At 43.3% G+C, this 11,964-nt stretch overlaps 2 protein-coding genes across 2 annotated transcripts in view; both read left to right on the forward strand.

Annotated features, from left to right (window-relative positions):
* Positions 1–5,179, forward strand: part of LOC117947901 (C-type mannose receptor 2-like) — a 10,858-nt gene extending 5,679 nt beyond the window's left edge. The window contains exons 7-9 of the mRNA XM_034877264.1: positions 2,829–3,056; positions 3,605–3,876; positions 4,619–5,179. Coding sequence (XP_034733155.1) covers positions 2,829–3,056; positions 3,605–3,876; positions 4,619–4,813 — 695 coding nt within the window. The 3' untranslated portion in view covers positions 4,814–5,179. The remainder of the gene's footprint in view (positions 1–2,828; positions 3,057–3,604; positions 3,877–4,618) is intronic.
* Positions 1–8,516, forward strand: part of eprs1 (glutamyl-prolyl-tRNA synthetase 1) — a 38,432-nt gene extending 29,916 nt beyond the window's left edge. Inside the window, exon 36 of the transcript XR_004656826.1 lies at positions 8,505–8,516. The gene's annotated coding sequence lies outside the window, so the exon portion shown is untranslated. The remainder of the gene's footprint in view (positions 1–8,504) is intronic.
* The last annotated feature ends 3,448 nt before the right edge of the window (positions 8,517–11,964 follow it).

Genomic DNA, 11,964 nt, shown 5'->3' on the forward strand with positions numbered 1-11,964 from the left:
TTTTTTTTTTTTTGGGAGTTTAGTCATAAAGGGAAAATATGTGAGGAATTTTGCTTTGGATCGTTCACAATGTGCTTACTCATACATAACAACCAATATATATACACACTAATATGTACACACACTAATACACAGTATACACACTATAACAAACAATAGTGCATTGAAGAGTCTGGTGCTGCATGCTTGCTGTCAGGCATGAGTTCTAACCACTGAGCCACCGTGCTGCCTGTTGCACACGAGTCGGACCTGACACTGTGGGGCAGAAGTCAGCTGTTCATCAGAGAGATGGCTTGTCTGTAGAAACTGATCCTGAGTCTGTTGGTTTCGGCGTACAGTGCTCTGTAGCGCCTACCAGAGGGGCGAAGCTGGAACAGGTTGTGTCCGGGGTGAGATGGGTCTGCAGTGATGGTTCCTGCCTCTGGAGGAGTAGAAAGTCATGAAGGGAGGGCAGGTTGGCCCTGATGGTCTTTTCTGCAGTCCTAACTGTCCGTTGTAGTCTGCCCCTTTCCTTTTTGGGGGGCAGATCCAGACCAGACAGTGATGGACGTGTAGAGGACAGACTGGAGAAGTGGACCAGCAGCTCCTTAGGCGGGTTGAGCTTCCTGAGCTGGCCCAGTGTTTAGGTCCTGGGATATGGTGGATCCCAGAAACCTGAAGGATTCTACAGCAGACACAGGGCTGTTGAGTATGGTGATGGGGGGAAGAGTGGGGGGGGGGGGGGGGGGGGGGGGGGGGGGGGGGGGGGGGGGGGGGGGGGGGGCTCCTCCTGAAGTCCACGATCAAGCAGTTACACAGTGGTGTCAACTGTTCATTTTAATGTTGTTTTTGCCTACAGCGGGTCTCTTTAGGGTTAACAGGTGTTCCCCTCTCAACTATCTTTACAGTGAAAGAGTTGACCAGTGAGCCCGTTATCTGTAAGTTTCTTTTTTTCTTCTAAAATCTTTAAATACTGTATGTCTGTAATCCTCGAAGTACTTATACTGTATGTAAAGCGCAAACATGTTTTTATTGGAAAATTAAATCAATTAATTACAAAAAGCCCCTTGGCTTAGTTGGTTAAAGCAGCTGTCTCGCATACAGGAGATCCTTGGTCCAAACCCCAGTGGTGACTGCTTAATAAATCTCCGTTGCATTAATAAATCTCTGTTGCATTAATAAATCTCTGTTGCATTAATAAATCTCTGTTGCAATAACAGGAACATAAACATCACTTTCACTTCATGTCCGGTTTTTGCAACTATTTGCAAAATACAGCTGAAATGTTTCCAAATCTTGGTAATGTGCAATCACATATCTAAATTTTGAATTAGTTCAACCAATTAATTCAAACAAATTTCAGTCTGGGGTTCTACTGTTTGCAAAATAAAATGCAAATCTACAGGCAGGAAATATGTAAAAAGTGAATATTGAAATGAGATGCTTATGTCTGTTGAGGAGAACTGAGATCATTACGAGGCGTCCTGGTCCCGCTCTGCCTCACACATTTGACTATGAGGATAAACTAGGTTTAAGATTTCTGTTGTGGGTTTGGTGGATGACTCGGGTCCTTTGGACAAGGTGTTTCTGCACACTGCTCTGATTGGTCAGAGCTTGGATATGTATGGGGGGGGGACCACATAGCCCTGTATCAGCTCTGCCTTTGAGTGAGGAGCTTCTCTTTTCAACTAATTTTCACCATGCTGAGTTCCCTTTGTTGGTGTTGTCATTTATGGTGAGTGTTACCATAGAAACAGGCTTGGTTGTGGCTGTTGACAGTATGACCTTTTCATTTTTGCTTGTGCAAATGAAGGATAAAAAAACAAAGTTTATGAATAAATGTAGTGAGAGAGAGTTGATCCTAGCACAAACCAAAGCAGACTATTAGACATTAGACTATTAGACTTATTCTGATGTTTCATTCTAGTTCCAATGTTAAAATGCATGAACGTCTTATATGTTGAATGCTGAAAAAAGACTATTAGCCAATGTGCTTATTTTGCACGCTGTTTTTCAAACTCAGACACCATCATTTATTTACGTACTTACTTATTTAATAAGAGGAGCCAGCAGGGGGTAGATGATTGCACCTTTACCAAAATCACCTGGACCCAGGAAGACTAGCTGGTGGTCTAGGGGTCAGCTAATGGGGATCCTTCTAATAACTACGAGTACAGTCCTCAGTTATTGCTTACCTAAGATAGTGAGCTACTGCCTTTGTCTGACTTGACATCCGATCCTGCTGCTCCGTCATAGTACTATTCTCATATTAATAGAATTCTATTACCTAAATTAGGAATTACAATACCTTAATTCCATGGTCTTGGAAAGTTCAACCAATCTCTGTGAACATGAGCTAATCTCTCTCAAAGCCAGACGATAGACACGTAAGTCTCAAACATGTGTGACAGCTCCTAGGCTTCAAGACCTATCAAGTCCCTTTGGGTGCTGGGATCTGACGATTAAGGACTGATGATTGACACCTGGATCAACTGCTCACATGTCCATAAATAGTAGTGGCTGGACAGTCTCTCGTCCTTTATCCCTAATATATTTTTAGACTATGAATAGCATATATGTGTTTTAAAATGCCCCTTTAAGTTCCAGTGAAATTTGCATTACCTTTAATGAATATCTCTCTGAGTGGATCTCTACGGATGGATGGATGGATGATGAATGCATTGTGTTTTGTAATGAAGGTAGCAGACTTGTTATTACTGCATTGTGTTAACATCTTTCTCTACTTTGAAGCGTTTCTGAAGACAACATGGAGAGAAACATACCCAGGCTTCTCTTCATCCACCTTATCTTTTTCATCCTCTCCACTCCTCCGTGTGCTGCCCCCACAGGCCTGAGCATCTCAAAGGTGGTCCCCGTCCCCAGCTCGTATACCTGGGCTGTTGCCCAGAACTACTGCAGATGGCACCACAGTGACTTGATCACCATCAGAAACCAGCAGCATGCTGACATGCTCGCCCCGTATGAAGGCTGGATTGGTTTACACTGCAACACACTGGACTTTGGGTGGAAATGGTCCAGAGGAGAAGAGCACGCCACAATGCTCAACTGGGACTCTTGTAAGAAATGAGTACAATGACTGTTGTGCTCTCATGTCCAGCTTCTGTGTACAATTGCGGCTTTTAATGTATTCCACAATTTAAGAGTTTAAAATGTGATTAAATGACATGGACTGTGAAAACACTGGATGGATAGCTTCTGGGTCTGAAAAGGGAAGCCGGTGTGGAAGTGGCTGGAACCGGCACTCTTCTCATTTTTAGCAGCGACTCCACTGGTCGCCAAAAGATATCCCATAATTATGTTGATATATTGCTGAGAAAAGGACTTTGCACTTGATTTGCTAAAATTATTATATCATATGATTTTCATTACAGGTTTATGATCTTAATCCCTAGTTTCAATTGTTCAAAGCAGTTCATTTACTGTAAAATTGATACAAACAAATAGATAAAGCAGTAGATGCTTTAGGGCGTGGCTATATGCCGACCTGTCAATCATTATAGAGGTTGAGCAATCCGTAGCCGGATTAAATCATTCCTAGCACCGAACAGAATACTGGGATGTCCATGTAACAGTTCTTTCACTCTCTCCTTCCTTGTTCTTGTAGCCGAACCAGACAAGGATCATCACTGTGTTTGGAAGACTAATTCTTCTCCAAAATGGAAAACTGCAAAATGCAGTGCCACTAAGCCCTTCTTGTGTGATGAAGACCTGATCCTGGTCCAGGAGGAGAAGACATGGGAAGAAGCCTTGGTGCAGTGCAGACAGCTGGCGGCTGAGGGAGGTAACACACGGCCGTACCATCTCGCCATCCTGGCAGAACCAGACCAAAAGATGATGGACACAGAGACGATCAGACTGGAGGCAACCACTGCTGAGGTTTGATATTTTTCTGTAGAGTTTGTGTGTGTGTGTGTGTGTGTGTATGTGTGTGTGCGTGTGTGTGTGTGTGTGTGTGTGTGTGTGTGTGTGTGTGTGCGTGCCACGGGGCGGATGTGACTCAGTGGTAGAGCCGTCGCCTGCCAACTGGCCCTGCAGTCCCATGTGAAAGTGTCCTTGGGCAAGACAGTGAAGCCTGAGTTGCCCCTGAATCTGCTCCATCGGACTGTGAATGTGTGTGAGTGTGTATCTGATCAGCGGGTGGCACCTCGTACGGCAGCCTCGGCCACAGTGTGTGAATGTGTGTAGTTACACTAGAAAAGGGCTGTAGACGAACAGCCGGTTTACATGTTTGTGGTCAGGATGTGTCATGTTAAAGGAGATCGACTTTTTGAGAAATACGCTGCCGAGAGCACCTTAGCTTAGCATATATACCATAGCATATGAGGTTGTGTAATATGAACAAGTGAGAATTTATCATCAGCAACCAAGATTACAGCTTCAGCTTGTGTTAGCATGTAGCTACATGTATTTAGCATGTTCTACCATCACAAATCACAGATAAAGAACCGCTTGCATTTACCTCATTTAATGCTTTGGCCACATTTCTAATGAGCTTCCAAAATAAATAAAGCATATTAGGTATCCTTTAAAATGTGAAATGTGTTGTGTGGTTTCCTGGTGGGGGCGCGTCAGCAGCAGTGATTGCGGGTTCCTAACCATGCCGTGTGTTGTCCTGTAGGTGTGGGTGGGACTGCGTTTCCTGGCTGGTGAGTGGCTGTGGATGGGCCCGAACACGGCGCCGAGCGCTGACCTTCCACGGTGCCCGGCCGAGCAGCAGCACTGCGGCGCCCTGCTTCCCGACAGCACACAGTGGAAGATGATGAGCTGTACGGAGAAGAGAAACTTCCTCTGCAGCAGAATACCCTCCAACTAACAGTAGGTTTCTGTTCTCTTAAAAGGATGTGAGAAATTATGTCATGTGGATTAAAGTGCTTTGAGTTAGATCCCTAATAATGGAGATCATTACAATCCATGATGGAGATGTAAAGGACTCAGGTCAAACTCATCTTTTACAGTGGGACTGTCTGTTTACCTTGGAACGCTCATGGGTAATCTTAGAAGGCATGGGGATGAGGAAAATCCTTTTAAAGCTTGTTGTAGGCCTAAAATGACATTATCACTTAAGTAATAGCACATAGTAGCTAGAACAATATAACATTTAGATCTTTAGAAACATTGCAGATGTAAACAAACCTTCATGTTTATCATAAAGAATGTATCTTAATCATTTTTAGTTGTCGTCTGTCAATCAGTTTGGTCTGATATCAGGTTCCTATGCTGTGGGTCGGTGGTGTGACTACTTGAATGTAAAATATCTCCCTGTAGGACTTTATTTGCCACTAGAGGGTACTCCTAACAAGCATTCAGTCACCTGCTATGTTGCAGGTGTCTGCAATAGTGTTATTTGTTTGTCAAAATTAGAGCATACATTACCAACTTTATAATTATATTCTTTATTTTTATGAATAAGCCTGCTATCATTATGTTTATATTATCACTAAATATGTAGTGATGGTCTTGGGAAGGAGTTATGTCCGTATTATTTGTCAGACTTGTCAGAGTGAATAGAGGCAGCCCTCCGTCCCTTCAGTCCCTACCCTCCATTTCATGTATCAGTATATACAGTCCACTGGTGTCAAAGTAGTATTCTGGATTTTGTAATTTGACTCAAACTGTGCCATACTGTACATATACTGTAAGTATAAAAACAATCGAAATGTACTTCAAAATTGGACTGGCTCTATGTTTTTGTCCAGGAAAACGCACACTTTATGATTTATGTGCAGAATGAAAAAGAGGCTGTCCAATCAGATTTCACCTTAAACCTGTGCAGCACACGAGTTACAGCATGGTCTCATGAGAGGCTCCGTCAGGGCCGCCATCAGGTACTCACCACACAGGGGAGACATCCCACATCTTAGTACAACTTGTACTAAGATAGTACAACTTGTACTAAGGTGTGAATAAAGAAGACTGTCACAGTGACCTTAGTGGCATCATCATCATCATCATCATCATCATCATCATCATCATCTCTAATGTGACAGCCACATGAGCACAATCATCAGAGACAGTCTGATAAACTGATGAATCCTTGTACTGGACATCGTTGAACATCCCCTGTTTATGGTGCGATCTGACCCACGCTGACGGCATCTCTACCATGAAAGGTATCGGACAAAATGAATCCCAGTACAAGTCACACGTCAGTAGATGGTGTGTGGGGAGAAGTGAGCGTAGTGATCAGGAGCAGATTTCACCTTGATTATTACAACAGAGGTTCATCCAGCTGTGTCCAGATGTGTGTTTCTGCCCTGGAATGACTCGTGAAGTCGGAGTCCGAGTAGTGGGATTTAAGACCACACTACCCTGTCCATAGTGTACACATATAAGTGTACTCTTGGAAGTCTCTGGTTTAAGACACAGCCTTAGTCTTGTTAGATCTGTGCATCCCTTCTTCAACACAGCATGAGGCTCATTTTGTAAATGTATTGATGATAAAGAGGGCATGCTTCAGGGCGTAGCTACACGCCGACCTGTCAATCATTATAGAGGCTAAGCTATGTGTATCCATGACAATGCGCACATTAAAATGACTGAGAAATTGTTTCGGGTGTAGCCCATGTTTTTGTTTTAATTGTAAAATGTTGCTTAACAAAGCGTTAATGAGGCCAGTAAACTTCTGTGTGCCATCACTTCACTTCTCTTTCCTCCTCTCTCTTACTGTTTCAGAAAGCTGAAAACGGAGGTCAAGTGTTATTCATAGAGGTACATAGCGTTCTCGGAAGCTCAAAATAATTGCACTTGGGCTGAGATTGATCTGATATTACAATAGTAAAAACTTTTGTCCACTGAAAACCCAGAAATCATTATTTAAAGCAACACTAGAGAATGTTCTGTACCTTAAAATGATGTTTCCAAAAATCATTTCAGTGATTCATCAACTCGTAACAGGGCACTTCTGCATTCGCTTCACGGCTCTCTACCGGCTATAACCGTACTTACTGACTAACTAACTACTACTACTACTACTACTACTACTACTACAACTAACTGTGCTAGTTTGATCTGTACTTCCAATGAGACCTAATGGGACAATTCCTCCTCCAACCTGTAGGGGACCAAAGGGGGAAAGGTTCTCTAGTGCTGCTTTAAGTCCATCATCCCCCCCCCCCCTCATCTGGCTGATAATGGACACTTTTTTGTCGGGTAAGGGCTGACATGACAGTACTGTGTGTTGGCCCAGTGGCCAACACTATAAAAATTCTTTTAACAACATTTTGTCAGCTCGGTCTGGAGATGATATCTGCCAAGTTTCATGCAGATAAACTGAAATGGCCCGGCGCCACCACGTGCTGCACCATAACTGCTGCAGCTGCAGTTTTACGCAGAGACGAAGAAGAATGAAAAAGAAGAAGGAAAATCCTTATAATAAAAGAATGGTGGGCCCAGCTTTTTCAGATTTTTGGAAATATTTTGTTCTCAAATCTTCCTTAATGGGACCTGTACAGAGGAAATGTAACTCTCTCTCTCTCCCTCCCTCTCTCTCTCCCTCCTGCCCCACATGTCTGCAGCTGTCAGTTCAGTGTGGCAGGAGACCAAGTGCATGTTGTATGTAAGTTAAAAATATGGTAAGTAACCGTTCCACTCCAGTCCAATATTTATTCAACTCAAAGAGACAATGCATCTCATTTCTGATTGGCCTAGGGTGGGATATGGTAATGCAGAAATGTTTACTTTCCACTGAAGTTAAAGTACTTTCATAATATATTAATCTCCACGTTTATGAATAAGAGAATGTGGTGATACTGAGTAGCAATATTTTCCCCAGCTTGTATTTCTCTTGGATGTGGCAGTGGTGTCTTTACAGATTCATCATCATAATGGATTCATTTCTAACTTCTGAAGTCTTTGCTTCCTGCACAGGCTTCATGTTCACTTGGATTGATACCCCAACACCCAAACTCTCCATGGCCACTTGAACTCTTTGTGCCCGTGGACAGCTGCTGCGAAGCGCAACACTATTTATAGCACACAAGAAACAATCGCCCATGCAATCCGTCCTGTAATCGCCCATGTGCATACAGACCTGTTGACTGGGAAGCGTGCCAATTATCTTTCTGCTATTGTGGTACATATGCTGATATGTGATATGTGAAGAATTACAGATGGGAGCTTAAGTGCAGGCTGGTTCAGGTTCACCTACTGTACGAAATAGCAAGTGGTTATTAAAAGGTTTTACATATGATGCTCATCACCGCCATCAGCCCATATAGTTTAGGTTAGGTTGAATGGTCATGTGTATTTAGTTTCATCACTAAAATGAAATAATTTACATAATAAAGGGTGGCACATTTGGTTCTGAAACAAAGAACACAAACATGACCAAGAAAGACAACACATGGCCGGCACTGTCTTTATTTTGTCAAAATATATGAAGGTCACATATTGTTCTATGCTATGTGCGTCAGGATTTACGGCACCTGATACACGTGTCGCCGCTAACGTGGGCATACCGCGCACGCGTCAACACTAGGCGTTATTCTACATACTGCTTCATTAAGCTACATGCTGTAATGTCTGGGTAACCTTTAATCTTGGTTGCCTATCTTTTTCTCCCCAACATGTCCAGTTGTGTAGGTTTGATCTTGAATCAAAAAACAAGAAAGTGTTGCTATACTCCATTACAGCCAGTCTCCTGTTGCAGTGAGGGCGCCTCGAAGGAGGTGTTGAAGTGCAATGGGTGTATTTTAATTTTTTTGTGGAAGCATTTTGAGTCAAAGGTGAAACAACACGTACATGATGGGCTATAGTGGGACTTGCCATGCCCGCCCCATTGACTTAAATAGATGTAGCGTCAAAGTCAAAGTGTTGCAGCATGCAGCATGCTGCCACCGACGGCTTTTATAGTTTCCTTGGCTAAGCCTTCATGTGGTAACCTCTGGGTTTGACTAAGCACCAAAGGATGTTTTATGCCTGTTTTATATACCCAAAATAAAAAGCAATCAATCAAATAATCAATCAATCAAGACTACAAGGTGTTGATAGTGCTCTTGCAAAACAGTGTCTGGAGGGAACTTGTTTTGCTGGAACATTTGGACATGTCGTCATTTCAAAGCTACGTCAATTAAATGTGTTGTGTTGCACAGCTACCATGGTTTGTATATTCCATGTCTCTTTTTTACGTTACATTTGCCGAAAAAAGAAAAAAAACTCCAATGGATTTACCTGCGCATCCTCGCTTATAGCTCCTCTGGCAAGCCTCCTCTCTCCTCGCTCATAGCTCCTCTCTTCTCGCTTCTCTCTCCTCTTTCCTTTCTCCTTTCTCCTTACATCTCTCTCCTCACTCCTCTCTCCAAAGGTATTTCAGGCTAAGGAGAGATGAGACATTCACACTTACAGACAAGGCACTGCCATTAGGACTCTAGTTGCTTGTAGAATTTCTGAATAAATCATTCAACTGCATCAGTCTGTCTGTTATCATCTGCGTTATGGTCCTTCCCCTGCTGCCTGCTCTCCTGACTGTGACATAATCAATGGTTTATCTTTATGTCACTGAGGGAAACACTGTAATGTGTGAAATTAACTCCATATCATTACAGTTAACAGTAGAATAAACTTCACTGACTGGTGATCACTAACATTATGAGCAACAAGAAGTAGTCCAAATGTGAGAGACCACTGCACCAGACTTACAATAGGGCAAACAAACATTAATATGATAACACAATGATAATCCATCCATCCATCCTCATCTTGAATGTACAGTAGCTCCTGCTCCATGGTCCCCTTACTCTCAAACAAGACCCCAAGGTATTTAAACTCCTTCACTTGGAGTAAGGACTCATTCCCTACCTATAGAAAGCACTCCATCGGTTTCCTGCTGATCAGATAAAACGATTATGAAATCGATCGTTGACCTTCGGCCTAGGGTGCTCTGGTACCAAGTACACTTGTGAGCACCCCTATGTTTGAACATGGTGTTTGTTATAGACAATCCGTGACTAGCAAGGGGTAAACTCCAATGTAAAGGTGCTCAGCTGGGGGCTTGTGTGTGTCCCCACAGCTGCCCGGCGCCTTACTCCCTGGGCAACTCCGGAGTAGAAAAGAGTCCAACCTGTATCCAGGAGTATGGTTCCAGAACCGATACTGTGCGTAGAGGAAAGCCCCACCAGGTCTAACTGGTAGCGCTCCACCTCCCGCACAAGCTCTGGCTCCTTCCTCCACAGAGAGGTGACATTCCACGTCCCCAGAACCAGCCTCTTGTGCCCGGGTCTGGTCCATTGAGGCCCCTGACCTTCACCACCACCTATGTGGTCCCTTCCACCACCAGAGTACCTGTTATAGAGTGAAACCTTGGCTCATCCTGACCAGGCATTTCTTCAACCTGATTACACTGCATTCTGAAGGAAATCTGTTTTCGCTGAGTGTGCAGCGCCTGGTCAAGGTTGACTCTGCTGAAGCAGGTTGAATGGGTCATTATCTGATCAAGTTCTCTGGTTCAGGTGACCTTCAGTTCTGTCCACACAGATAATGGAATTTGGAATATTTTCACGGATATGTTTATTTATTGGCTCAGCACAGGTTTTAGCATTAATGAAGGTCAATTGTTACTTCACTGCTCTTTGGTAAAAACTGCATTCATTAGACCCCAGCATTTTACATAGACCTGGGTCAGTGAGCCACCAGTTAATCTACATCAGTGGAGCCTCTTCTTAATGCACATCCACCCACTGGTTGCAGCAGTCGGCTATGGTAGTTGTTGAAGCAATGTGAATTTATCACACCATTTTATTATTATTTTCTTTCCTATGTAATTGACTTTTCTTTTTTTACTTTTGTCATTTTGTCATCAACTGTGATTGATCAAGGTTCATCAATAGTTTGGTTTGAGTGAATTCTTGAATTTATGATAATGGGAGCCGTTCTTAAGAAAACAGCAAAGGATTGTGGATGGATTGACACACAGGCTAGAATACCTTAGTGAAGTCTGCAGGTGGGGTCTACATATGGGATCTAGCTGCTCCATAAAACATGTGTGCCATCCGTGGTAAAATGAGCTGAGTGCATGCTGGTCAGATCACTACTGGACTCATCAGTTTTGCAATGACTCTTAGACATGTACTGTCCAGCTGTGATGTAGATTCAACAAGTTTGTTGCCAGCTGACTTCCCTGCCAGCTCCTTTTAGCCTGTTAAATCACATCTGGCCCACATGTGGGTCGGTATCACAAAAGCTTGCAATGTGGCCACCTATTGTTAAGAGAAAGGATTTACTTTCCAAACGTATAATTTGAAGTAGTCCAATGATGAATTACTTATATCCTAATGAATCCTAATGTGCTGAACCCTAGTGGGAAGGTTCCAGCATTCATCTCGTCTTTTCTAGTGACTTTTTCACTCTGCCTTTAGCCTAAGCGATTCAGTACCTCTGCCTTTCCTGACTATGGATTTGGATTCGGACACTGTTACCTGGTTTTGGAATAAACCCATTTGTGAACTTTAATCTGTCTGGAGTCATGCATTTGAGTCCTAACTGGTTGTGCCCTGACAAATGTGAGGGATTTCAGCACGATCAGGGTGAAGCAAAGAATGATACAATTACTCAGCCCCAGTACAAGCAGCACAAATACTGAGGCTCATGTGAAAATGAGTCGGATGTCTGTGGAGCTGCGAAGGTCTCGGCCTGTTTGGACAGTGGCCCAGAGTGGGACATCTGCATGAACCAACGGCCAGCACCAATCAGCTGCTCCGACACTTTGAGCAGCTCTCCTGCTGATAATCCTCCGCTGTAGGTTGAATAGAGCGGAGTGTTGGTGCGGCTCAGAGCTACAGCCATGACGTTTCTTCTCTGCATGGCTCCTGTCCAATGTCCAAAATAGAACCAAATAGCAATTAATTATGAACCATTTCCATTCTGTTTGTAGTAATTATATCAAGCAATTGATTCCACCTAGATGAAAGACAACTTTATGTTATGTCTTTAGATGCTTGTCTCTCTTCCGTTAACATCTGATGCCTGATA

Source organism: Etheostoma cragini, chromosome 1, assembly GCF_013103735.1.
Source record: "Etheostoma cragini isolate CJK2018 chromosome 1, CSU_Ecrag_1.0, whole genome shotgun sequence".
In the NCBI taxonomy this organism is placed as follows: domain Eukaryota; kingdom Metazoa; phylum Chordata; class Actinopteri; order Perciformes; family Percidae; genus Etheostoma; species Etheostoma cragini.